The 22,961-nt window shown below is 67.5% G+C and overlaps 1 protein-coding gene across 1 annotated transcript; it reads left to right on the forward strand.

The window, feature by feature from the left end:
- Positions 1–2,091: 2,091 nt before the first annotated feature.
- Positions 2,092–21,437, forward strand: LOC135311225 (glycogen [starch] synthase, muscle-like; the record flags this gene model as incomplete). Its single annotated transcript, XM_064440354.1, is given in 15 exon segments — positions 2,092–2,159; positions 3,346–3,468; positions 7,469–7,506; positions 7,508–7,651; positions 10,080–10,271; positions 11,078–11,263; positions 12,321–12,465; positions 15,259–15,376; positions 17,264–17,294; positions 17,296–17,385; positions 19,363–19,469; positions 20,872–20,931; positions 21,055–21,133; positions 21,252–21,302; positions 21,304–21,437. Coding segments are annotated over 14 exon segments (1,493 nt in total), but the record flags the coding sequence as incomplete, so codon positions are not given.
- Positions 21,438–22,961: the final 1,524 nt, after the last annotated feature.

Genomic DNA, 22,961 nt, shown 5'->3' on the forward strand with positions numbered 1-22,961 from the left:
GGGGGTGTCCCCCCCAAATCGCCCCCAACCCCTTCCTGACCCCCCTCCCCAGTTTCTCCTGCCCACAGACCCTCAGGGTCCCCCCCAAATTGCCGCCCATCCTCTCACTGACCCCCCCCCCAGCCGCCCCCATCCCCTCAGGGCCCCCCCCATATCCCCCCAGGACCCCCCCATCCCCTCAGAGCGCCCCCCCCGGACCCCCCCAAACCCCCTCAGGACACACACAAACCCCCCCCCATCCCCTCAGAGCCCCCCCCCGGACCCCCCCCAAACCCCCTCAGGACACCCCACAACCCCCCCCATCCCCTCAGAGGCCCCCCCCGGACCCCCCCAAAACCCCCTCAGGACACCCCACAACCCCCCCCCAATCCCTCTCAGAGCCCCCCCCGGACCCCCCAACCCCCCTCAGGACACCCACAACCCCCCCCCCATCCCCTCAGAGACCCCCCCGGACCCCCAAACCCCCTCAGGACACCACACAACCCCCCCCATCCCCTCAGAGCCCCCCCCGCACCCCCCAACCCCCCTCAGGACACCCCACAACCCCCCCCATCCCCTCAGAGACCCCCCCGGACCCCCCCAAATCCTGCCAGACCCCCCCATCTCCTCAGAGCCCCCCCAGATCCCTCCAGACTCCCCCCATCCCCTCAGAGCCCCCCCCGGACCCCCCCAAACCCCCTCAGGACACCCCACAACCCCCCATCCCCTCAGAGCCCCCCCCGGACCCCCCCAACCCCCCTCAGGACACCCCACAACCCCCCCCCATCCCCTCAGAGCCCCCCCCGGACCCCCCTCAAATCCCCTCAGGACACCCCACAACCCCCCCCCATCCCCTCAGAGCCCCCCCCGGACCCCCTCAAATCCGCTCAGGACACCCCACGACCCCCCCCATCCCCTCAGAGCCCCCCCCGGACCCCCCCAAATCCCCCCAGACCCCCCCCATCCCCTCAGGCCCCCCCGCCCCGCACCCCCGTTGCCATGGCACCGCCGCTCCGCGCTGCCCTCGCGCTCTCCAGCCGCGCGCCGGAAGTGGCGCAGGGGCGGGAAACGCGAGGGGGGGGCGGGGTCTGGGATAGAAAGGAAGGGCCGCTCTGGCTGTGCCTCTCGATGGTGCGCGGTCCTCCAGCACCGCCACGGCCTCTTGGGGGTGGGGGACTGCACCACAGCCCCACAGCCTGCCCCATATCCATCCCACAGCCTGCCCCATAGGTACATCACAGCCCCATAACCTGCCCCATAGCCACCCCCCAGCCCGCCCCATAGGTACATCACAGCTCCATAACCTGCCCCATAGCCACCCCCCCCAACCCCATAACCTACCTTAGAGCTGCTTTATAGCCCTGGCCTGTCCCACAGCTGCCCCATAGATACCCCCCAGCCCCATAGACTGCCCCAGAGCGGCCCCATACCGTGCCCCATAATTACATGATACCTGCCTCATAGCCCTGGCCTGCCCCATAGCCAACCCATAGGTACCTCATAGCCTGACCTATAGCTTCCCTAGGGCTGCCCCATAGCTCTGGCCTGCCGCATAGCTGACCTGTAAGTACCCATAGCCTGCCCTATAGCTTCCCTATGGCTGCCCCATAGCCCTGGTCTACCCCAACCCCATAGCTGCCCCATAGCCCACGCTATGGGCAACTCATGACCTTGCCCTGCCTCATTTCCTGATCCAGAGCTACTGTTCAACTACCCCATAATCTGCCCTATAGCCAGCCCATATCTGCCCCACAGCCTGCCCTATAGCACGCCATAGTTGCCCAGAGCTGCCCCATAGCCAGCCCATAGCTGCTCCACATCCCCCCCATAGCAGCCCCACACTTAGCTGAAGTCCGGCCCTATGACCAGCCCTAAGCTGCCCCATAGACATCCTAAACCCGTCCCCATAGCCCGCCCTGCCCCATAGCCTGCCCTATAGCCCCCGGGCCCTTCCGCCTCCGTGGGGCCACCCGTTGCCCCTTTAAGCCACGCGTGGCCCTTTAAGATTCCCCCATCCCCACCCCTCCCTTGTGCCCCCCCCAATCGCGTCCCCCCCCTTCCGCGTCTCGTCCAATCAGCGCCGGGCGGGCGGAGCCACGGCCGGAGGAGGGGGCGGGGCGTAACGGCGGCGGGGGGGGAGGGAGGGGTCAGTCCGCGATCGGCTGCGGGAGGGCGGGGAGGTGAGCGGGGGGAGGGGGCGGAATGGGACCCCCCCGGGACCCCCCCCCCAAAGCTCGGGACCCCCCCCAAAGCCCGGGACCCCCCCCGGGAGCAGGAGGGGGAGGGGGCTGCTATGAGAGTGTTTAATGCCCTTGGAGAGGGGGGCACCCATGGGTGGGGGTCGGGGGTGTTGTGGGGTGGGGGCGGCCTGGGAGGGGGTCCTGGGGGGGGCTATAGGTGGGGGGGGAAGTCTTATGGGGGGTCATGCTGTTCTCGGGGGGTCCCATGGGTGGGGGGGGCTCTCGAGGGGGGTCAGATCCAGGCGGGGGGGCTATAGGTGAGAGTGGGGCTCCTATGGGACGGGTTGTGGGGTGCTGGGGGGGTGTCATGGGTGGGGGGGGTCCTGGGAGGGGGTTGTGGGGTCCTGGGGGATGTATAAGTGAGGGGGGGTTCCTATGGTGGGGGGGGTCATGGGGTGCTGGGGGGGTCCTATGGGGGGGGTCCTGTGGGGGGGTCATGGGGTGCTGGGGGGGGTGTCCTGGGGGGGGTCGAGCGGGTGCTGGGGGGGTCCCATGGGTGGGGCTGGTTCTGGGAGGGGAGTTGGGGGTCTGGGAGGGGGGGGGGCGTAATGGGGTGGGGGGGGGGCTCCTATGGGGTGTTCTTGAGGGGGGGACGTGGGGTGCTGGGGCGGTCCCATGGGTGGGGGGGCTCCTATGGGGGGGTCACAGGGTCCTAAGGAGGGTCCTAGGGGGCTCTTGGTGTCCGGGGGGGTGGGCAGCGGGGGGGCGGGGTCTTATGGGGGGACCCATGGGTGTGGGGTGGGGCTCTTGGGTGGGGGGGGTTGTGGTCCTGGGGGTGTCCTGAGTGGGGGTCCCATGGGTAGGGGGGGTCCTGGGGGGGTGTCTGGGGGGTCACAGGGGGGGCTATAGGTGAGGTGGGGGCTCCTATGGGGGAGTTGGGGAGACTCTTGGGTTCTGGGGGGGTCCCTGGGGGGGTTCACATGGGTGGGGGTCACTCCCATGGGTGGGTGGGTGGCTCGGAAGGGGGCACCCCCCCATGTCCCCCACCCTCTCTCCCCCCACACCCCCCTCCCTCCCATTTCAGGGTTCCCCCCCGCTTTTGGAGACCCTCCCCTTGTAACTTACCCATTTTTGGGGGGGCCCCCCCAAATTTTGGGGGCCCCCCTGTTTTTGGGGTCCCCCCCAGGCGCGATGCCGCTGGCCCGCAGCGTCTCGGTGAGCTCCCTCCCGGGGCTGGAGGATTGGGGGGGCCCCGGGGCCCCCGACAACGTCGTCCTCTTCGAGGTGGCCTGGGAGGTGGCCAATAAGGGTGAGCGACTTTTGGGGGACCCCCCCGAACCCCGACTTGTACCCCCCCCTGCTCCCCCCAATGGCTGGGACCCCCCACAAGTGTCACACACCCCTCCCCCCAAACACTGGGATCCAGCCGGACATCTGGGTGTCCCCCCTTGGGTGCCTGAGCCCCCCCCGGGTCCCTCCCCAAAGTTGGGGTCCCCCCCAACCCCCCCAGGCCCCTCCCAAATGTTGGGTCCCCCCCCAGGTCCCTGGGTCCCCCCTGAGACCCCCCCAAATGTTGGGGTCCCCCCCAACCCCCCCGACACCTGGGTCCCCCCAGATCCTCCACAAATATTGGGGTCCCCCCCAGAGCCCCCAGATGCTGGGGTGCCCCCCAGGGACCCCCCAAACAAGTCAGGGTCCCCCCAAAACCACCCCCCCAGATACCTGGGGTCCCCCCAGACCCCCGAAACACCTGGGGGTCCTCCCCGGATGCCTGGCTGCTCCCTGGGACCCTCTCAAATGCCTGGGAGTCCCCCCAAAGCCCCCCAGATGCCGGGGTCCCCCCAGGGACCCCCCCAAAGACTTGGGGGTCCCCACATCCCCTGGCTCCCCTGAGGCCCCCCCCCCCACCGACCTCTGGGGGTGTCCCCCCCATCCCATCATGCCTTGTAGCTGGAGGGCGGGGCATTGTAGGGAGGGGGCAGAGCTCCCAGCATGCCCTGGGGTGGGGCCAGCCCCAAAGGCTTCTGGGATAAGGGGGTGCTGGTGCATTGTGGGATACTGGAGAGGGACACTGTGGGTCAATGGGGGCCCCAGTGCATCATGGGATACCAGGCACCGCAGTGCATCCTGGGACGGGGTGAGGCCTAGTCCGCTGCCTACGGGAGCCCCAGTGCATCCTGGGACGGGGTGAGGCCTAGTCCGCTGCCTACGGGAGCCCCAGTGCATCATGGGACGGGGTGAGGCCTAGTGCGCTGCCTACGGGAGCCCCAGTGCATCCTGGGACGGGGTGAGGCCTAGTCCGCTGCCTACGGGAGCCCCAGTGCATCCTGGGACGGGGTGAGGCCTAGTCCGCTGCCTACGGGAGCCCCAGTGCATCCTGGGACGGGGTGAGGCCTAGTGCGCTGCCTACGGGAGCCCCAGTGCATCATGGGACGGGGTGAGGCCTAGTCCGCTGCCTACGGGAGCCCTAGTGCATCCTGGGACGGGGTGAGGCCTAGTGCGCTGCCTACGGGAGCCCCAGTGCATCATGGGACGGGGTGAGGCCTAGTGCGCTGCCTGTGGGAGCCCCAGTGCATCCTGGGATGGGGTGAGGCCTAGTCCGCTGCCTACGGGTGCCCCAGTGCATCCTGGGACGGGGTGAGGCCTAGTCCACTGCCTATGGGACCTCCAGTGCATCCTGGGACGGGGTGAGGGCCTAGTCCGCTGCCTACGGGAGCCCCAGTGCATCATGGGACGGGGTGAGGCCTAGTCCGCTGCCTATGGGACCCCCAGTGCATCCTGGGACGGGGTGAGGGCCTAGTCCGCTGCCTACGGGAGCCCCAGTGCATCCTGGGATGGGGTGAGGCCTAGTCCGCTGCCTACGGGAGCCCCAGTGCATCCTGGGACAGGGTGAGGCCTAGTCCGCTGCCTACGGGAGCCCCAGTGCATCATGGGACGGGGTGAGGCCTAGTCCGCTGCCTATGGGACCCCCAGTGCATCCTGGGACGGGGTGAGGCCTAGTCCGCTGCCTACGGGAGCCCCAGTGCATCCTGGGACAGGGTGAGGCCTAGTCCGCTGCCTACGGGACCCCCAGTGCATCCTGGGATGGGGTGAGGCCTAGTCCGCTGCCTACGGGAGCCCCAGTGCATCCTGGGACGGGGTGAGGCTAGTGCGCTGCCTACGGGAGCCCCAGTGCATCCTGGGACAGGGTGAGGCCTAGTCCGCTGCCTACGGGAGCCCCAGTGCATCCTGGGACGGGGTGAGGCCTAGTCCGCTGCCTACGGGAGCCCCAGTGCATCCTGGGACGGGGTGAGGCCTAGTCCGCTGCCTACGGGAGCCCCAGTGCATCCTGCTGGACGGGGTGAGGCCTAGTCCGCTGCCTACGGGAGCCCCAGTGCATCCTGGGACAGGGTGAGGCCTAGTCCGCTGCCTACGGGAGCCCCAGTGCATCCTGGGACGGGGTGAGGCCTAGTCCGCTGCCTACGGGAGCCTCAGTGCATCATGGGAAGGCGCCGGGCCTGGTGCATCATGGGATAGCATGTGTCCAAGACCATTGCAGGCCAATGGGGGCCCCAGAGCATCATGGGATGCAGTGAGGCCTAGGACACTGGGTTAATGGAAGCCCTGGTGCATCATGGGATAGCAGATGCCCCAGTGCATCATGGGAGGGTGTGAGGCCTGGCATGCTGGGGTAATGGGAGCCCCAGTGCATCATGGGATGTATTGAGGCCTAGTACGGTGTGGGTCAATTGGGGCCGCAGTGCATTGTGGGATGCAGCGAGGCCAATACACTGTGGGTCAGTGAGAACCCCAGTGCATTGTGGGGTATGAGGCATCCTGGTGCATCATGGGTTGGTGTGGGGCCTAGTACGGTGTGGGTCAGCAGGCACCCCAGTGCATCATGGGATGCTGTGAGGCCTAGTACAGTGTGGGTCAGTGGGCACCTCAGTGCATCATGGGATGCTGTGAGGCCTAGTATAGTGTGGGTCAGTAGGCGCCCCAATGCATCATGGGATGGATTGAGGCCTAGTACGGTGTGGGTCAGTGGGCGCCCCGGTTCATCATGGGATAGCAGGCACCGCAGTGCATCATGGGATATAGCGAGGCACAAGGAGGACTTGAGGGGCTGGAGCGTGTCCAGAGAAGGGCAGCGGGGCTGGGGCAGGGTCTGGAGCACAAGTGTGCTGGGGGGTGGCTGGGGGGGCTGGGGGGGGTTTAGCCTGGAGAAGAGGGGGCTGAGGGGAGCCCTTCCTCGCTCTCTGCAGCTGCCTGAGAGGGGCTGGAGTGAGGGGGGGCCGGTCTCGTCCCCCAGGAACAAGCGGTGGAACAGGGGAAACGGCCTCGAGCTGCGCCAGGGCAGGTTTAGGTTGGGTTTGAGGGAAAAATGTCTTTACCCGAGAGCGGTCGGGTCGGAACAGGCTGCCCGGAGCGGTGGGGGAGTCCCGAGCCCAGCGGGGGGGCAGCTGACGGGTAGACGTGGGGCTTGGGGGACATGGTTTAGGAGGTCTGGAGGTTGGGTTGGGGTGACGGTTGGTGGCGTCGGGGTGACAGGTGGTGGGTTGGGTGACGGTAGCATCGGGTTTAGGGGTTGGTGGTGTCAGGGTAACGGTAGGTGAGATTGGGTTGATGGTGGTGTCAGGTTGGCCGTTGATGGTGTCGGGCTGGCGGTTGACGGCGTCGGGTTGACGGTTGCGGCGTCGGGTTGACGGTTGTGGTGTTGGTTGATGGTGTTGGGTTGATGGTTGATGGTGTTGGGCTGGTGGCTGTGGTGTCGGCTTGGCGGTCGGTGGCATTGGGTTGGACGGTTGACGGTGTTGGGCTGGTGGTTGTGGTGTCAGGTTGACGGTCGGCGGCGTTGGGTTGACAGTTGAGGGTGTTGGGGCTGGTGGCTGATGGCGTTGGGCTGGCAGTTGTCGTCGGGTTGGTGGTCGGCAGTGTTGGGTGACAGTTGACAGTGTTGGGTTGGCGGTTGACGGCGTCGGGTTGGCGGTTGACGGCATCAGGCTGGGGGTTGACGGCGTCGGTGTTGACGGTTGACAGTGTTGGGTTGACGGTTGACGGCATCAGGCTGGCGGTTGACCGGCGTCAAGCTGGCGGTTGACAGTGTTGGGCGGCGGTTGTGGCATCAGGTTGACAGTTGGCCTTAATGACCTTAGAAAACTCTTTAACCCTCAACAATCCCATAATTCCATGGGGCGAGGCGTAGGTCAAGGGGAGCCCGGTTGCACGCGGGGACACCAGGCGCCCCGACGCACGCCGGGGGGAGGGGGGTGGGGCGCCAGGCCGGATCCCCGCAGGCCGCCTGACGCCCGCGCCGGCGGTGCCGGCAGTGGGGGGGATCTACACGGTGCTGCAGACGAAGGCGCGGGGTGACGGCGGACGAGTGGGGGGAGAGTTACATCCTGGTGGGACCCTACGTGGAGAGCAGCGTCCGCACCCAGGTGGAGCTGCTGGAGCCGCCCCAGCCCGCCCTGCGGCGCACCCTGGCCGCCATGAACGCCCAGGGGTGCAAGGTGGGTGTCTGGGGTGTCCGGGGGGGCACCCAGAGGGTGGGGAGGCACCCAGAGGGTGGTGGGATCCATAGAGTGGGGGGTATTTGGGATCAGAGGGATCTGGGAGATGGGGGGTGACGGGGGCCCACAGCACCATGAGCACCCAGGGGTGCAAGGTGGGTGCCTGGGGTGTCCAGGGGGGCACCCAGAGGGTGGGGGAGGCACCCAGAGGGTGGTGGGATCCATAGAGTGGGGGGTATTTGGGATCAGAGGGATCTGGGAGATGGGGGGGTGACGGGGGCCCACAGCACCATGAGCACCCAGGGGTGCAAGGTGGGTGCCTGGGGTGTCCAGGGGGGCACCCAGAGGGTGGTGGGGGTACCCAGAGGGTGGTGGAAGCACCCACAGGGTAGGGGGACCCATAGAGTGGGGGGGATTTGGGATCAGAGGGATATGGGAGATGGGGGGTGACAGGGACCCACAGGGCCAGGAGCACCCATGGGTGCAGGGTGGGCACCCGGGGACCCTGGCGGGTGGGGGAGGCCGAGCCTCCGGGGTGCTGCCAGGGGACCCAGGCGTCCGGGCGCCCTCCCCCACCGCGCACGTGGGGGGCTATTTTTAGCCCACCCACCCCCCAGCTCACGTTACCCTCCCCCGCGCGGGAAAGGTCACGGGTTCCCCTCCCCCCCCCCCCCAAAACGGGGGGCAAAGACTCAATTTGGGGGGCGTTAACTCCATTTTGGGGCACGTTAACCTGTTTTGGGGGGCTTTTAACCCAATTTGGGGGCCTTTTAACCCAATTTGGGGATTTTTAACCCAATTCGGGGGGCATTAACCCATTTCAAGGCACATTAACTCATTTTTGGGGACATTTTGGTCATTTTCGGAGACATTTTATCCATTTTGGGGGACACGAAGCTATTTTGGGGGATATTTAAACTAGTTCAACAAACATTAACCCATTTTGGGAGAGTTTTAACCCATTTTGGTGGTCATTATCCCATTTACGAGCAGACTTATCTCATTTTTGGGTCATGTTAAGCAATATCGGGGATTTTTAACCCATTTTTGGGGACATTAGTCAGGTTTTGGGGTGATTTATTGCCTTTTTATGAGCCGTTAACCCATTTTGGGTGATAATTAATGCATTTTGGGGGACATTGAGCCCATTTTGGAGGAATTTATCCCACTTTTCTGTGATATTAGCTCATTTTTAGGGATATTTAATGCATTTTAGGGAACATTAACCCAGATTTGGAAATATTTAATGTGTTTTGGGGCACAGTGGAGCTGTTTTTAAGAACAATTAACATGGTTTTGATGACGTTTGACCTGTTTTGGGGGACATTTGATGCATTTTGCGGGACATTTTTCACATTTTGGGGACATTTAACCCATTTTGGAGACATTTAACGCATTTTTGGGGACATTTATCCCATTTTGGGGGGAGATTAGCCAATTTTGGGGATGTTTAACCCATTTTGGGGACATTTAACGTATCTTATGGGGACGTTTCATCCATTTTGGTAACATTTAGTGCATTTTTGGGGACATTTAACCCATTTTGGGTGCGATTAACCTGTTTTGGGAGCCATTTAGTGGGCACATTAACGCGTTTTGGTGCCATTTAGCACATTTTTGGGGATATTTAACACATTTTGGGAGGCGTTTAACCCATTTTGGGAACGTTTAATGCATTTGGAGGGGAGGTTAGGCCATTTTGGGGACATTTGACCCATTTTGGGGACATTTAATGTATTTTATGGGGACTTTTAATCCTTTTTGGGGACACTCAACGCATTTTTGGGGACATTTATCCCATTTTTGGGGGGAGGTTAGCCCATTTTGGGGATATTAATGCATTTTTGGAGACATTTAACCCATTTTGGGGGGGAGGTTAGCTCATTTTGGGGACATTTAAGCCACTTTAGGAACATTTAATGTACTTTATGGGGACATTTAATGTACTTTATGGGGACTTTTAACCATTTTTGGGGATATTTAATGCTTTTTTGGGAACATTTGATGCATTTTTGGGGACATTAATGGATTTTGTGGGGACATTTAACCCATTTTGGGCATGATTAACTAGTTTTGGAAGCCATTTAGTTCATTTGGGAGGCACACTAACCCGTTTTGGTGCCATTTAGCACATTTTTGGGGACGTTTAACACGTTTTGGGGGCGTTTAACCCATTTTTGGGGCCATTTGATGCATTTTGAGGCTCCTTAACCCATCCTGACATGACATTTGGCCCTTTTTGGGGACATTTAAGCCATCTGGAGAAGCCCGTCCCTGGGGGTGCCCCCCTGGGGTGCCATTTTGGGGAGCTCAGGCTCGCCGAGGGGTTTGGGGCGCCCCATTTTGGGGTGCAGGCGGACGGAGGGGAGCCTTTTTGGGCTGTTTGAGGGTGCTGAAGACTTCAGGGTGCTCGTTTTTTGGGGTGCAGGTGCACTTTGGGCGCTGGCTGATCGAGGGGAGCCCCGCCGTGGTGCTGCTGGATGTGGGGGCGACGGCCTGGAGCCTGGAGCGCTGGAAGGGGGAGCTGTGGGAGAGCTGCGCTATCGGGGTCCCCTGGTATGACCGGGAGGCCAACGACGCCGTCCTCTTCGGCTTCCTCGTCGCCTGGTTCCTCGGGGAGGTGGGTTTTGGGGGTCCCCGGGGGGTTTGTGGGGGTCCCTGAGGGGGTTTGAGGTGCCTGGAGGGGGTTCTTGGGTGAGTTTTGGGGTCCCTGAGGGCGTTTTGGGGGTCCTTTGGGATCCTCTTTGGCTTCCTCGTCGCCTGGTTCCTCGGGGAGGTGGGTTTTGGGGGTCCCTGAGGGGATTTGAGGTGCCTGGAGGGGGTTCTTGGGTGAGTTTTGGGGTCCTTGAGGGCGTTTTGGGGGTCCTTTGGGATCCTCTTTGGCTTCCTCGTCGCCTGGTTCCTCGGGGAGGTGGGTTTTGGGGGTCCCCGGGGGGTTTGTGGGGGTCCCTGAGGGGGTTTGGGGGTCCTGGGAGGGGGTTGGGACTCTCATGGGGGGGTCCTTTGAGGGGACCCAGGCGTCTGGGCACCCCAGGAGGGGTGTTGTGTGGGGGTGACGGGGTGGTGACGGTGACATCGGGGGGGAGACAGTGACATCGGGGGGGTGACGGTGACATCGGGGTGGTGACAGTGACATCGGGGGGGTGACAGTGACATTAGGGGCTCATGGGGGGGTCCTTTGAGGGGGCCCAGGCATCCGGGCACCCCAGGAGGGGTGTTGTGTGGGGGTGACAGGCAGTGACGGTGACACTGGGGCGGTGACAGTGACATCGGGGGGGTGACGGTGACATCGGGGGGGGTGACAGTGACATTAGGGGCTCATGGGGGGGGTCCTTTGAGGGGACCCAGGCATCCGGGCACCCCAGGAGGGGTGTTGTGTGGGGGTGACGGGGCGGTGACGGTGACACGGGTGGGGTGTTGCGGCAGTTCGCGGCGCAGAGCGAGGACCGTCCCTTCATCGTGGGTCACTTCCACGAGTGGCTGGCGGGGCTGGGGCTGGTGCTGAGCCGCGCCCGGCGCTTGCCCGTGGCCACCATTTTCACCACCCACGCCACCCTCCTGGGCCGCTACCTCTGCGCCGGCAGCGTGGATTTCTATAACAACCTCCAGAACGTGAGTGGGGTGGGGGTGGGGCGGCACGGGGGGGGGCACGAGTGGGGGGAGGTTGTTTTTGGGGGGGGGGAAATTGGGAGCGGAACTTAGGGTGGGGGGAACCAAGGGAGAGGGGAACTGGGGGGAAGGTGGGGAGGGACGGACCGGGGGGAGCCAGGGAGGGGGGATTTGGGGGGAGGGGAGGAATTGGGGGGGACACGAGTGGGGGTAGGTTTTTTGGGGGGGGGGAAATTGGGAGCGGAACTTAGGGTGGGGGGAACCAAGGGAGAGGGGAACTGGGGGGAAGGTGGGGAGGGACGGACCGGGGGGACCCAGGGAGGGGGGAATTGGGGGAGGGGGGGAGTTTGGGGGGGAGGGGGGAATTGGGGGGGGACATGAGTGGGGGGAGGTTTTGGAGGGGGGGAATTAGAGGCGGAATTTAGGGTGGGGGGAACCAAGGGAGAGGGGAATTGGGGGAAGGTGGGGAGGGACGGACCAGGGGGAGCCAGGGAGGTGAAATTGGGGGGGGGGAGTTTGGGGGGGAGGGGAGAATTGGGGGGAGGGGGGAATTGGGGGGGGACATGAGTGGGGGGGACACGGGTGGGGGGGACACGGGTGGGGGGAGGTTGTTTCTTGGGGGGGAATTGGGGGCGGAACTTAGGGTGGGGGGAACCAAGGGAGAGGGGAACTGGGGGGAAGGTGGGGAGGGACGGACCGGGGGGAGCCAGGGAGGGGGGAATTGGGGGCAGGGGGGGATGCGGGGAGGGGAGAATTGGGGGGAGCCCCAGGGAGGGGGGAATTGGGGGGTCAGGGAGAGGGTGGAATTGAGGGGGAGGGGAGTGGGGGGGGATTTGGGGGGGGGAACCCCAGGGAGGGGGGAATTGGGGAGGGGGATGGGAGGGAGTTGGGGGGGGGGAACCTGTGGAGGAGGAGGGAAGGACCTGGGGGTGGGGGGAGGGCAGGACGCGGGCTCTGCGGGTGGGGGGGTGGGGGTGTCCCCCCAACGGGGTGCCGGGGGTGACGCGGGGGGGGGTCAGAGGTCACCCCGGGGTGACCCCACGCCCCCCCCCCCGCCCAGTTTGACGTGGACAAGGAGGCCGGGGAGCGGCAGATCTACCACCGGTACTGCCTGGAGCGGGCGGCCGCCCACTGCGCCCACGTCCTCACCACCGTCTCCCACGTCACCGCCGCCGAGGCCGAGCACCTCCTCAAGCGCAAGCCCGGTGGGCACCGGCGGGGACCCCCCGAAATCCCCTAGGGACCCCCCCCGCCCCCGATATCCCTTCTGGGGGGGCGGGGCTCTGATATCCCCCAGGGGGACCCCAATGCACCCGGCGGGGGGGGACCCTGATGCACTCAGAGGGACCCAGCCCCCTCCTGGGGATCCCCAAAAGGACACAAAGAACCCCAAAGGGAGCCCAGCACCCTCCTAGGGGGACCCCAGTGCACCCAGGGGGGTCACAGCACCCTCCTGAGGATCCCAAAGGGGACCCCAAGACCCTACAGGGAGAGCAACAGCCCCCTGAGAGGACCCCAGCATCCCCAGGGGAACCCCAGTGCACCCAGGGGGCCCCAGCACCCTTCTGGGGATCCCCAAAAGGACACAAAGACCCCCAAAGGGAGCCCAGCACCCACCTAGGGGGACCCCAGTACACTCAGGGGGGACCCCCATGCACCCGGGGAGGACCCCAGCACCCTCAGAGGAACCCCAGTGCACGCAGGGGACCCCAGCACCCTCCTGGGGATCCCCAAAAGGACACAAAGACCCCCAAAGGGAGCCCAGCAGCCACCTAGGGGGACCCCCATGCACCCGGGGGGGACCCCAGCACCCTTAGGGGGATCCTGACACACCCAGGCAGACCCCAGGACCTTCATGGGGACCCCAAGACTCTACAGGGACCCCAGCACCCCCATGAGAGGACCCCAGCATCCCCATGAGGGGACCCCAGCGCACCCCAGGGGGCACCCAGCCCCCTCATGAGGGGACCCCAGCACCCTCCTGGGGACCCCAAAAGGGGACCCCAAAAGGGGACCCCAAGACCCCACAGGGACCCCAGCAGCCCCATGAGGGGACCCCAGCATCCCCAGGAGACCCCAGCGCACCCCGGGGGGGACCCAGCCCTCTCATGAGGGGTCCCCAGCACCCTCCTGAGGACCCCAAAAAGCGACCCCAAGACTCCACAGGGACCCCAGCAGCCCCATGAGGAGACCCCAGCATCCCCAGGTGACCCCAGCGCACCCCGGGGGGGACCCAGCCCTCTCATGAGGGGTCCCCAGCACCCTCCTGGGGACCCCAAAAGGGGACCCCAAGACCCCACAGGGACCCCAGCAGCCCCATGAGGGGACCCCAGCATCCCCAGGGGACCCCAGCGCACCCAAGGGGGGACACAGCCCCCTCATGGGGACCCCAGCACCCTCCTGGGGACCCCAAAAGGGGACCCCAAGACTCCACAGGGACCCCAGCACCCCCATGAGGAGACCCCAGCATCCCCAGGGGACCCCAGCGCACCCCAGGGGGGACACAGCCCCCTCATGGGGACCCCAGCACCCTCCTGGGGTCCCCAAAAGGGAACCCCAAGACTCCACAGGGACCCCAGCAGCCCCATGAGGAGACCCCAGCATCCCCAGGTGACCCCAGCGCACCCCAGGGGGGACCCAGCCCCCTCATGGGGACCCCAGCACCCTTCTGGGGACCCCAAAAGGGGACCCCAAGACCCCACAGGGACCCCAGCAGCCCCATGAGGGGACCCCAGCATCCCCAGGGGACGCCAGTGCACCCAAGGGGGGACCCAGCCCCCTCATGGGGACCCCAAAGTGGGACCCCAAGACCCCACAGGGACCCCAGCAGCCCCATGAGGGGACCCCAGCATCCCCAGGAGACCCCAGCGCACCCCAGGGGGGACCCAGCCCCCTCATGGGGGGACCCCAGCACCCTCCTGGGGACCCCAAAAGGGGACCCCAAGACCCCACAGGGACCCCAGCAGCCCCATGAGGGGACCCCAGCATCCCCAGGGGACCCCAGCGCACCCAAGGGGGGACACAGCCCCCTCATGGGGACCCCAGCACCCTCCTGGGGACCCCAAAAGGGGACCCCAAGACCCCACAGGGACCCCAGCAGCCCCATGAGGGGAACCCAGCATCCCCAGGGGACCCCAGCGCACCCAAGGGGGGACACAGCCCCCTCATGGGGACCCCAAAAGGGGACCCCAAGACTCCACAGGGACCCCAGCAGCCCCATGAAGAGACCCCAGCATCCCCAGGGGACCCCAGCGCACCCCAGGGGGCACCCAGCCCCCTCATGGGGGGACCCCAGCACCCTCCTGGGGACCCCAAAAGGGAACCCCAAGACTCCACAGGGACCCCAGCACCCCCATGAGGAGACCCCAGCATCCCCAGGGGACCCCAGCGCACCCCAGGGGGGACCCAGCCCCCTCATGGGGACCCCAGCACCCTCCTGGGGACCCCAAAAGGGGACCCCAAGACCCCACAGGGACCCCAGCAGCCCCATGAGGAGACCCCAGCATCCCCAGGGGACCCCAGCGCACCCCAGGGGGCACCCAGCCCCCTCATGGGGGGACCCAGCACCCTCCTGAGGACCCCAAAAGGGGACCCCAAGACTCCACAGGGACCCCAGCACCCCCATGAGGAGACCCCAGCATCCCCAGGTGACCCCAGCGCACCCAAGGGGGGACACAGCACCCTATTGAGAGTACCCCATCATCCCAGGGGACCCCAGCACCCCCAGAAGGACCCAAACATCCAGGGGGGTCCCCCCTTTAGACCTGGTGTCCCCCCCCTTCTCAGGGAACCCCAAAACCCATGGGAATCCCTTCCCCCCCCCCGGCAGGACCCTCGTCACCTCTAGAAGGTCCCAGGTGTCCCCGGAGGGACCCAGACATCCGGGGAAAAATGGGGGTGGGGGGCAACCCATCACCCCTAGAGTGACGCAGGGATTTTGGGGGGGTGGGGGGGGTCCCGCCTCACCGTGTGTGTGTCCCCCCCCCGTCCCCCCACAGATCTGGTGACCCCCAACGGCCTCAACGTCCGCAAGTTCTCGGCCATGCACGAGTTCCAGAACCTGCACGCCCAGAGCAAGGCTCGCGTCCAGGAATTCGTCAGGGGACACTTCTACGGGTCGGTATCCCCGAAAAAGGGGGGACCCCGACATCTGGGGGGGGACCCCGATATCCATCGAGGCAATACGCAGCCGTTCCGGGGTGTTTTGGGGGGGACCCGGGTGTCTGGGGGGGACGCAGGTGTCCGGGAGGACCCGGGAGTCCGGGGAGATAGAGGTTATCTGGGGGGGAGGTGGAGTTTTGGGGGGGATAGAGGATTTTAGGGGGGGGAAGTGGAGTTTTGGGGGGACCTAGGAGAGTTTTGGGGGAGTTTGTGGGGGTCTGGGGGCTCTCTGTGGGTTTTGGGGTGCCGCAGAGGGAGATTTGGGGGTGACTGAGGTGGGTGGGGGGGTAACAGAGTATCCTGGAGGGGGTTTTGGGGGTCTGGGGGCTCTCTGTGGGTTTTGGGGTGCCGCAGAGGGAGATTTGGGGGTGATTGAGGTGGGTTGGGGGGTAACAGAGTGTCCAGGAGGGGGTTGTGGGGGTCTGGGGGCTCTCTGTGGGTTTTGGGGTGCCGCAGAGGGAGATTTGGGGGTGACTGGGGTGGGTTGGGGGGTAACAGAGTGTCCAGGAGGGGGTTGTGGGGGTCTGGGGGCTCTCTGTGGGTTTTGGGGTGCCGCAGAGGGAGATTTGGGGGTGACTGGGGTGGGTTGGGGGGTAACAGAGTGTCCAGGAGGGGGTTGTGGGGGTCTGGGGGCTCTCTGTGGGTTTTGGGGTGCCGCAGAGGGAGATTTGGGGGTGATTGAGGTGGGTTGGGGGGTAACAGAGTGTCCAGGAGGGGGTTTTGGGGGTCTGGGGGCTCTCTGTGGGTTTTGGGGTGCCGCAGAGGGAGATTTGGGGGTGACTGGTGTGGGTTGGGGGGTAACAGAGTGTCCAGGAGGGGGTTGTGGGGGTCTGGGGGCTCTCTGTGGGTTTTGGGGTGCCGCAGAGGGAGATTTGGGGGTGATTGAGGTGGGTTGGGGGGTAACAGAGTGTCCAGGAGGGGGTTTTGGGGGTCTGGGGGCTCTCTGTGGGTTTTGGGGTGCCGCAGAGGGAGATTTGGGGGTGACTGAGGTGGGTTGGGGGTAACAGAGTGTCCAGGAGGGGGTTTGTGGGGGGTCTGGGGGCTCTCTGTGGGTTTTGGGGTGCCGCAGAGGGAGATTTGGGGGTGACTGAGGTGGGTTGGGGGGTAACAGAGTGTCCAGGAGGGGGTTTGTGGGGGGTCTGGGGGCTCTCAGGGGGTTTTGGGGTGCCGCAGAGGGAGATTTGGGGGTGACTGAGGTGGGTGGGGCGGTAACAGAGTGTCCAGGAGGGGGTTTTGGGGGTCTGGGGGCTCTCTGTGGGTTTTGGGGTGCCGCAGAGGGAGATTTGGGGGGGTCTGGGGAGGGTTGGGGAGTCTGGAGGGGGCTGGGGGGGTACTGGGAGCTCTGGGCGGGGAGTGGAGGTGTTGGGGGGCTCTTGGGAGGCCCTAAGGGGTGTGGGGGAGTTTGGGGGGGTCCTGAGGGATTCAGGGACCTCCCGGGAGGGTTTTGGGGTGCCCCAGAGGGAGATTTGGGGGCTCTGGGGCGGGTTGGGGGGCTGGAGGGGGCTGGGGGGTACTGGGAGCTCTGGGCGGGGAGTGGAGGTGTTGGGGGCTCTTGGGTGGCCCCAGGGGGTGTGGGGGGGTTTCGGGGGGCTCCCGAGGGTTTTGGGGAGCTCCCGGTGGATTTTGGGGGGTTCCCGGGGGGGGGTTTGGGGTGCCACAGAGGGAGATTTTGGGGGGTCTGGAGGGGGCTGGGGGTACTGGGAGCTCTGGGCGGGGATTGGCGGTGTTGGGGGGCTCTTGGGCAGCCCCGGGGGGGTTGGGGGGGGTTTGGGGGGGCTCCCGGGGTTTTCGGGGGGCTCCGGGCGGGTTTCGGGGTGCCCCTGGGTGACGGGGTCCCCGCAGGCACCTGGATTTCGACCTGGACAAGACGTTGTTTCTTCTTCATCGCGGGGCGCTACGAGTTCTCCAACAAAGGCGCCGACATCTTCCTGGAGGCGCTGGCGCGGCTCAACTACCTGCTGCGGGTGAGGGGGGGGCGCTGGGGGGCGCTGGGGGCACTGGGGGGGCACCGGGGGGGCACTGGGGGGGGCGCTGGGGGCACTGGGGGCACTGGGGGCACTGTGGGGGGCACCGGGGGGGCACTGCGGGGGGGCACTGGGGGCACTGGGGGCACTGGGGGGGCACTGGGGTGCACTGCGGGGCACTGCAGGGGGGCGCGGGGGGGCACTGAGGGGGCACTGGGGGACACTGGGGGGGCACTGGGGGCACTGTGGGGGGGCGCGGGGGGGCACTGGGGGGCACTGCAGGGGCACGGGGGGGCACTGAGGGGGCACTGGGGGGCACTGGGGGCACTGCAGGGGGGCGCGGGGGGCACTGGGGGGCACTGGGGGCACTGCGGGGGGGCGCGGGGGGGGCACTGGGGGGCACTGGGGGCACTGTGGGGGGGCGCTGGGGGCACTGGGGGCACTGGGGGCACTGTGGGGGCACCGGGGGGGCACTGTGGGCACTGTGGGGGGGCACTGGGGGCACTGGGGGGGCGCTGGGGGCGCTGGGGGCACTGCGGGGGGGCACTGGGGGCACTGGGGGGGGCGCTGGGGGGCACTGGGGGGCGCTGGGGGCACTGGGGGGGCACCGGGGGGGCACTGGGGGCACTGTGGGGGGGGCACTGGGGGGCACTGTGGGGCACTGGGGGCACTGTGGGCACTGTGGGGGGGCGCGGGGGGGCACTGCGGGGGCACTGGGTGGGGCGCGGGGGGGGCACTGGGGGCACTGCGGGGGCACTGGGGGGCACTGAGGGGGCACCGGGGGGGCACTGGGGGCACTGTGGGGGGGCACTGTGGGGCACTGGGGGGCACTGGGGGCACTGGGGGCACTGTGGGGGGGCGCGGGGGGGGCACTGCGGGGGCACTGGGTGGGGCGCGGGGGGCACTGGGGGCACTGCGGGGGCACGGGGGGGCACTGGGGGGGCACTGGGGGCACTGCGGGGGGGCGCGGGGGGGCACTGGGGGGCACTGGGGCACTGGGGGGGGGCACTGGGGGGGCACTGGGGGGCACCAGGGGGCACTGTGAGGCACTGGGGGGACACTGGGGGGGCACTGGGGGGGGCGCGGGGGGGGCACTGGGGGCACTGCGGGGGCACGGGGGGGGGCGCGGGGGGACACTGGGGGGACCGGGGGCACTGGGGACACTGGGGGGCACTGGGGGGCACTGGGGGCACTGCGGGGGGCGCGGGGGGGCACTGAGGGGGCACTGGGGGGCACTGGGGGCACTGCGGGGGGCGCGGGGGGGCACTGAGGGGCACTGGGGGGGGGCGCGGGGGGCAGGGGGGTGAGGGAGTGAGGGGGCAGGAGGGTCGGGGGGCGTGGGGGATGTGGGGGTGGGGGAGTGAGGGGCTGGGGGGGACATGGGGGGTGTGGGGTGACAGGACACGGCAGGACAGGAGGGCGGGGGGGACATGGGGGGCGTGGGGGGATGCCGGGGCATACTGGGGGGGACTGGGGGGACACTGGGGGGGCACTGGGTGGACACTGGGGGGGCACGGGGGGGGGCGCTGGGGGGGTCACTGGGGGACACCGGGGGGGCACTGGGGGGGCACCAGGGGGCACTGTGAGGCACTGGGGGGACACTGGGGGGCACTGGGGGGACACTGGAGGCACTGGGGGGGCACCGGGGGGCCACCGGGGGGCACTGGGGGGGCACTGAGGGGGCACTGGGGGGCACTGCGGGGGGGCGCGGGGGGCACTGGGGGGCACCGGGGGCACGGCGGGGGGGGCGCGGGGGGGCACTGAGGGGGGCACTGGGGGCACTGCGGGGGGGCGCGGGGGGCACTGGGGGGCACTGGGGGCACTGCGGGGGGGGGCGCGGGGGGGCACTGCGGGGTCACCAGGGGTCACTGGGGGGACACTGGGGGGCACCGGGGGGCACTGGGGGGCACTGCGGGGGGGGCGCGGGGGGGGCACTGGGGGGCACTGGGGGCACTGGGGGACACTGCGGCCGCGCAGGTGAACGGCAGCGAGGTGACGGTCGTGGCCTTCCTCATCATGCCGGCCCGGACCAACAACTTCAACGTGGAGTCGCTGAAGGGCCAGGCCGTGCGCAAGCAGCTCTGGTGGGGACCCCGAAGCCCCCGGGGGGACCCCAAAGCCCCCCGAGCCCACGGGGACCCCCCCCAAACCCCCCCCCATACCCACGGGGACCCCCCCAAACCCACGGGGACCCCCCCAAACCCCCCCCCATACCCACGGGGACCCCCCACCCCTTCCCACCCCCATCCGGGACCCCCCCCCAATCAGGGCCCCCCCCCCATCAGGGCCCCCCCCCATCAGGGCCCCCCCCACCCCTTCCCACCCCTTCCCCCCCCCATCAGGGCCCCCCCACCCCTTCCCACCCCTTCCCACCCCCATCAGGGACCCCCCCAATCAGGGACCCCCCCAATCAGGGCCCCCCCCCCCCCCATCAGGGACCCCCCACCCCTTCCCACCCCCATCAGGGACCCCCCCAATCAGGGACCCCCCACCCCTTCCCACCCCCATCAGGGACCCCCCCAATCAGGGACCCCCCCCAATCAGGGCCCCCCCCCAATCAGGGCCCCCCACCCAATCAGGGGACCCCCCCCATCAGGGACCCCCCCAATCAGGGCCCCCCCCCAATCAGGGCCCCCCACCCCAATCAGGCCCCCCCCACCCCATCCCACCCAATCAGGGACCCCCACCCCATCCCACCCCCATCAGGGCCCCCCCCCAATCAGGGCCCCCCACCCCAATCAGGCCCCCCCCACCCCATCCCACCCCAATCAGGGACCCCCACCCCATCCCACCCCCATCAGGGACCCCCCCCATCAGGGACCCCCCCCCCCAATCAGGCCCCCCCCACCCCCATCCCACCCCAATCAGGGACCCCCACCCCATCCCACCCCCATCAGGGACCCCCCCCAATCAGGGCCCCCCCCCCAATCAGGGCCCCCCCCCCCATCAGGGACCCTCCACTCTTTCCCACCCCCATCAGGGGACCCCCCTACTCCTTCCCACCCCTATCAGGGACCCCCCCCAATCAGGCCCCCCCCCCCATCAGGGACCCTCCACTCCTTCCCACCCCTATCAGGGACCCCCCCCAATCAGGGCCCCCCCCCATCAGGGACCCCCCCACCCCTTCCCACCCCCATCAGGGCCCCCCCCCCCAATCAGGGCCCCCCCCCCCATCAGGGGACCCTCCACTCTTTCCCACCCCCATCAGGGACCCCCCACCCCTTCCCACCCCCATCAGGGCCCCCCCCCCAATCAGGGCCCCCCCCCCCATCAGGGACCCTCCACTCTTTCCCACCCCCATCAGGGACCCCCCCACTCCTTCCCACCCCTATCAGGGCCCCCCCCCCATCAGGGACCCCCCACCCCTTCCCACCCCTATCAGGGCCCCCCCCATCAGGCCCCCCCCATCAGGGCCCCCCCCCAATCAGGGCCCCCCACCCCCATCAGGGGCCCCCCACCCATCCCCCCCCCATTTATCCCCCCCAGGGACACGGCCAACACCGTGAAGGAAAAATTTGGGAAGAAACTCTACGAATCGCTGCTGGTGTAAGCGACCCCCCTCCCCCCCACCCCGAACCCTGGCTCCCTTAAGGTTTTTTTGGGGGGGTGGGGGGAAGGGTTGGGGTCTTTTTTAAACCCCCCCCCAAAAAAAAACACCCCCCCCGGCAGCGGGAACCTCCCGGACATGAACAAGATGCTGGACCGCGAGGATTTCACCATGATGAAACGCGCCATCTTCGCCACCCAGGTACGGCCCCCCCGGGGTCTCTTTGCCTTTTGGGGGGGGGTTTGGGGGGGCCGTTGGGGTGTCCCGGACACAGCCGGACACCTGGGCCCCCCCTTTCTTTCACCCCCCCACCCCCCAGCGCCAATCCTTCCCCCCCGTCTGCACCCACAACATGCTGGACGACGCCACCAGACCCCATCCTCACCACGATCCGCCGCATCGGCCTCTTCAACAGCAGCAACGACCGCGTCAAGGTGAGGGTTGGGGGCGGTTTTGGGGGGGGGGACCACATGGGGGGGGGCAGGGACGTTGTGGGGGGTGGGGGGTACCGGGGTTGGGGGGCTGAGGGGGGATTTATTGGGGGTTGGGGGTGGCTAAGGAAGGGTTTGGGGGGTTAATGGGGGTTTGGGGGGGGCTGGGGGGCTCAGGGATGGGTTTGGGGGGAGCTGGGGGGGTCTTGGGTGGGGGGCACATTGTGGGGGACACCCCCTGCTGGGGTCTTGGGGGTGGGGAGGGGGCTTTATAGGGGGGTGGGGGGTGGCTAAGGAAGGGGTTTAGGGGGTTAATGGGGGTTTGGGGGGGGGGCTGGGGGGCTCAGGGATGGGTTTGGGGGGGTCTTGGGGGGGGGAACATTGTGGGGGACCACCCCTGCTGGGGTCTTGGGGGTGGGGAGGGGGCTTTATTGGGGGTGGGGGGTGGCTAAGGAAGGGTTTGGGGGGTTAATGGGGGTTTGGGGGGGGGCTGGGGGGCTCAGGGATGGGTTTGGGGGGGAGCTGGGGGGGGGTCTTGGGGGGCGGAACATTGTGGGGGACACCCACGCTGGGGTCTTGGGGGTGGGGAGGGGGCTTTATTGGGGGTGGGGGGTGGCTAAGGAAGGGTTTGGGGGGTTTTGGGGGGTTTGGGGGGGGGGCAGGGACGTTGTGGGGGGTGGGGGGTACCGGGGTTGGGGGGCTGAGGGGGGATTTATTGGGGGTTGGGGGTGGCTAAGGAAGGGTTTGGGGGGTTAATGGGGGTTTGGGGGGGGGCTGGGGGGCTCAGGGAGGGGTTTGGGGGGGAGCTGGGGGGGGTCTTGGGGGGCGGAACATCGTGGGGGATACCCACGCTGGGGTCTTGGGGGTGGGGAGGGGGCTTTATTGGGGGTGGGGGGTGGCTAAGGAAGGGTTTGGAGGGTTTTGGGGGTTTGGGGGGGGGCAGGGACATTGTGGGGGGTGGGGGGGTACCGGGGTTGGGGGGCTGAGGGGGGGATTTATTGGGGGTGGGGGGTGGTTAAGGAAGGTTTGGGGGGTTAATGGGGGTTTGGGGGGGGGCAGGGACATTGTGGGGGGTGGGGGGGTACCGGGGTTGGGGGGGCTGAGGGGGGATTTATTGGGGGTTGGGGGTGGCTAAGGAAGGGTTTGGGGGGTTTGGGGGGTTTGGGGGGGGGGCAGGGACGTTGTGGGGGGTGGGGGGGTACCGGGGTTGGGGGGCTGAGGGGGGATTTATTGGGGGTTGGGGGTGGCTAAGGAAGGTTTTGGGGGGTTAATGGGGGTTTGGGGGGGGGGATGGGGGGCTCAGCGATGGATTTGGGGGGGTCTTGGGGGGGGAACATTGTGGGGGACACCCCTGCTGGGGTCTTGGGGGTGGGGAGGGGGCTTTATTGGGGGTGGGGGGTGGCTAAGGAGGGTTTGGGGGGTTAATGGGGGTTTGGGGGGGGGGCAGGGATGTTGTGGGGGGTGGGGGGGTCCTGGGGGGTCTTGGGGGGGGTCAGGGGATCTGGGGGGGGGGTCCCAGGGAGTCTTGGGGGGGGTCTCAGGGGGCTCCTGGAGGGGTCTGGGGGATCCCAGGGTGGTCTTTGGGGGGTTCCCAGAGG

Source organism: Phalacrocorax carbo, unplaced genomic scaffold (genome assembly GCF_963921805.1).
Source record: "Phalacrocorax carbo unplaced genomic scaffold, bPhaCar2.1 SCAFFOLD_377, whole genome shotgun sequence".
Taxonomy (NCBI): domain Eukaryota; kingdom Metazoa; phylum Chordata; class Aves; order Suliformes; family Phalacrocoracidae; genus Phalacrocorax; species Phalacrocorax carbo.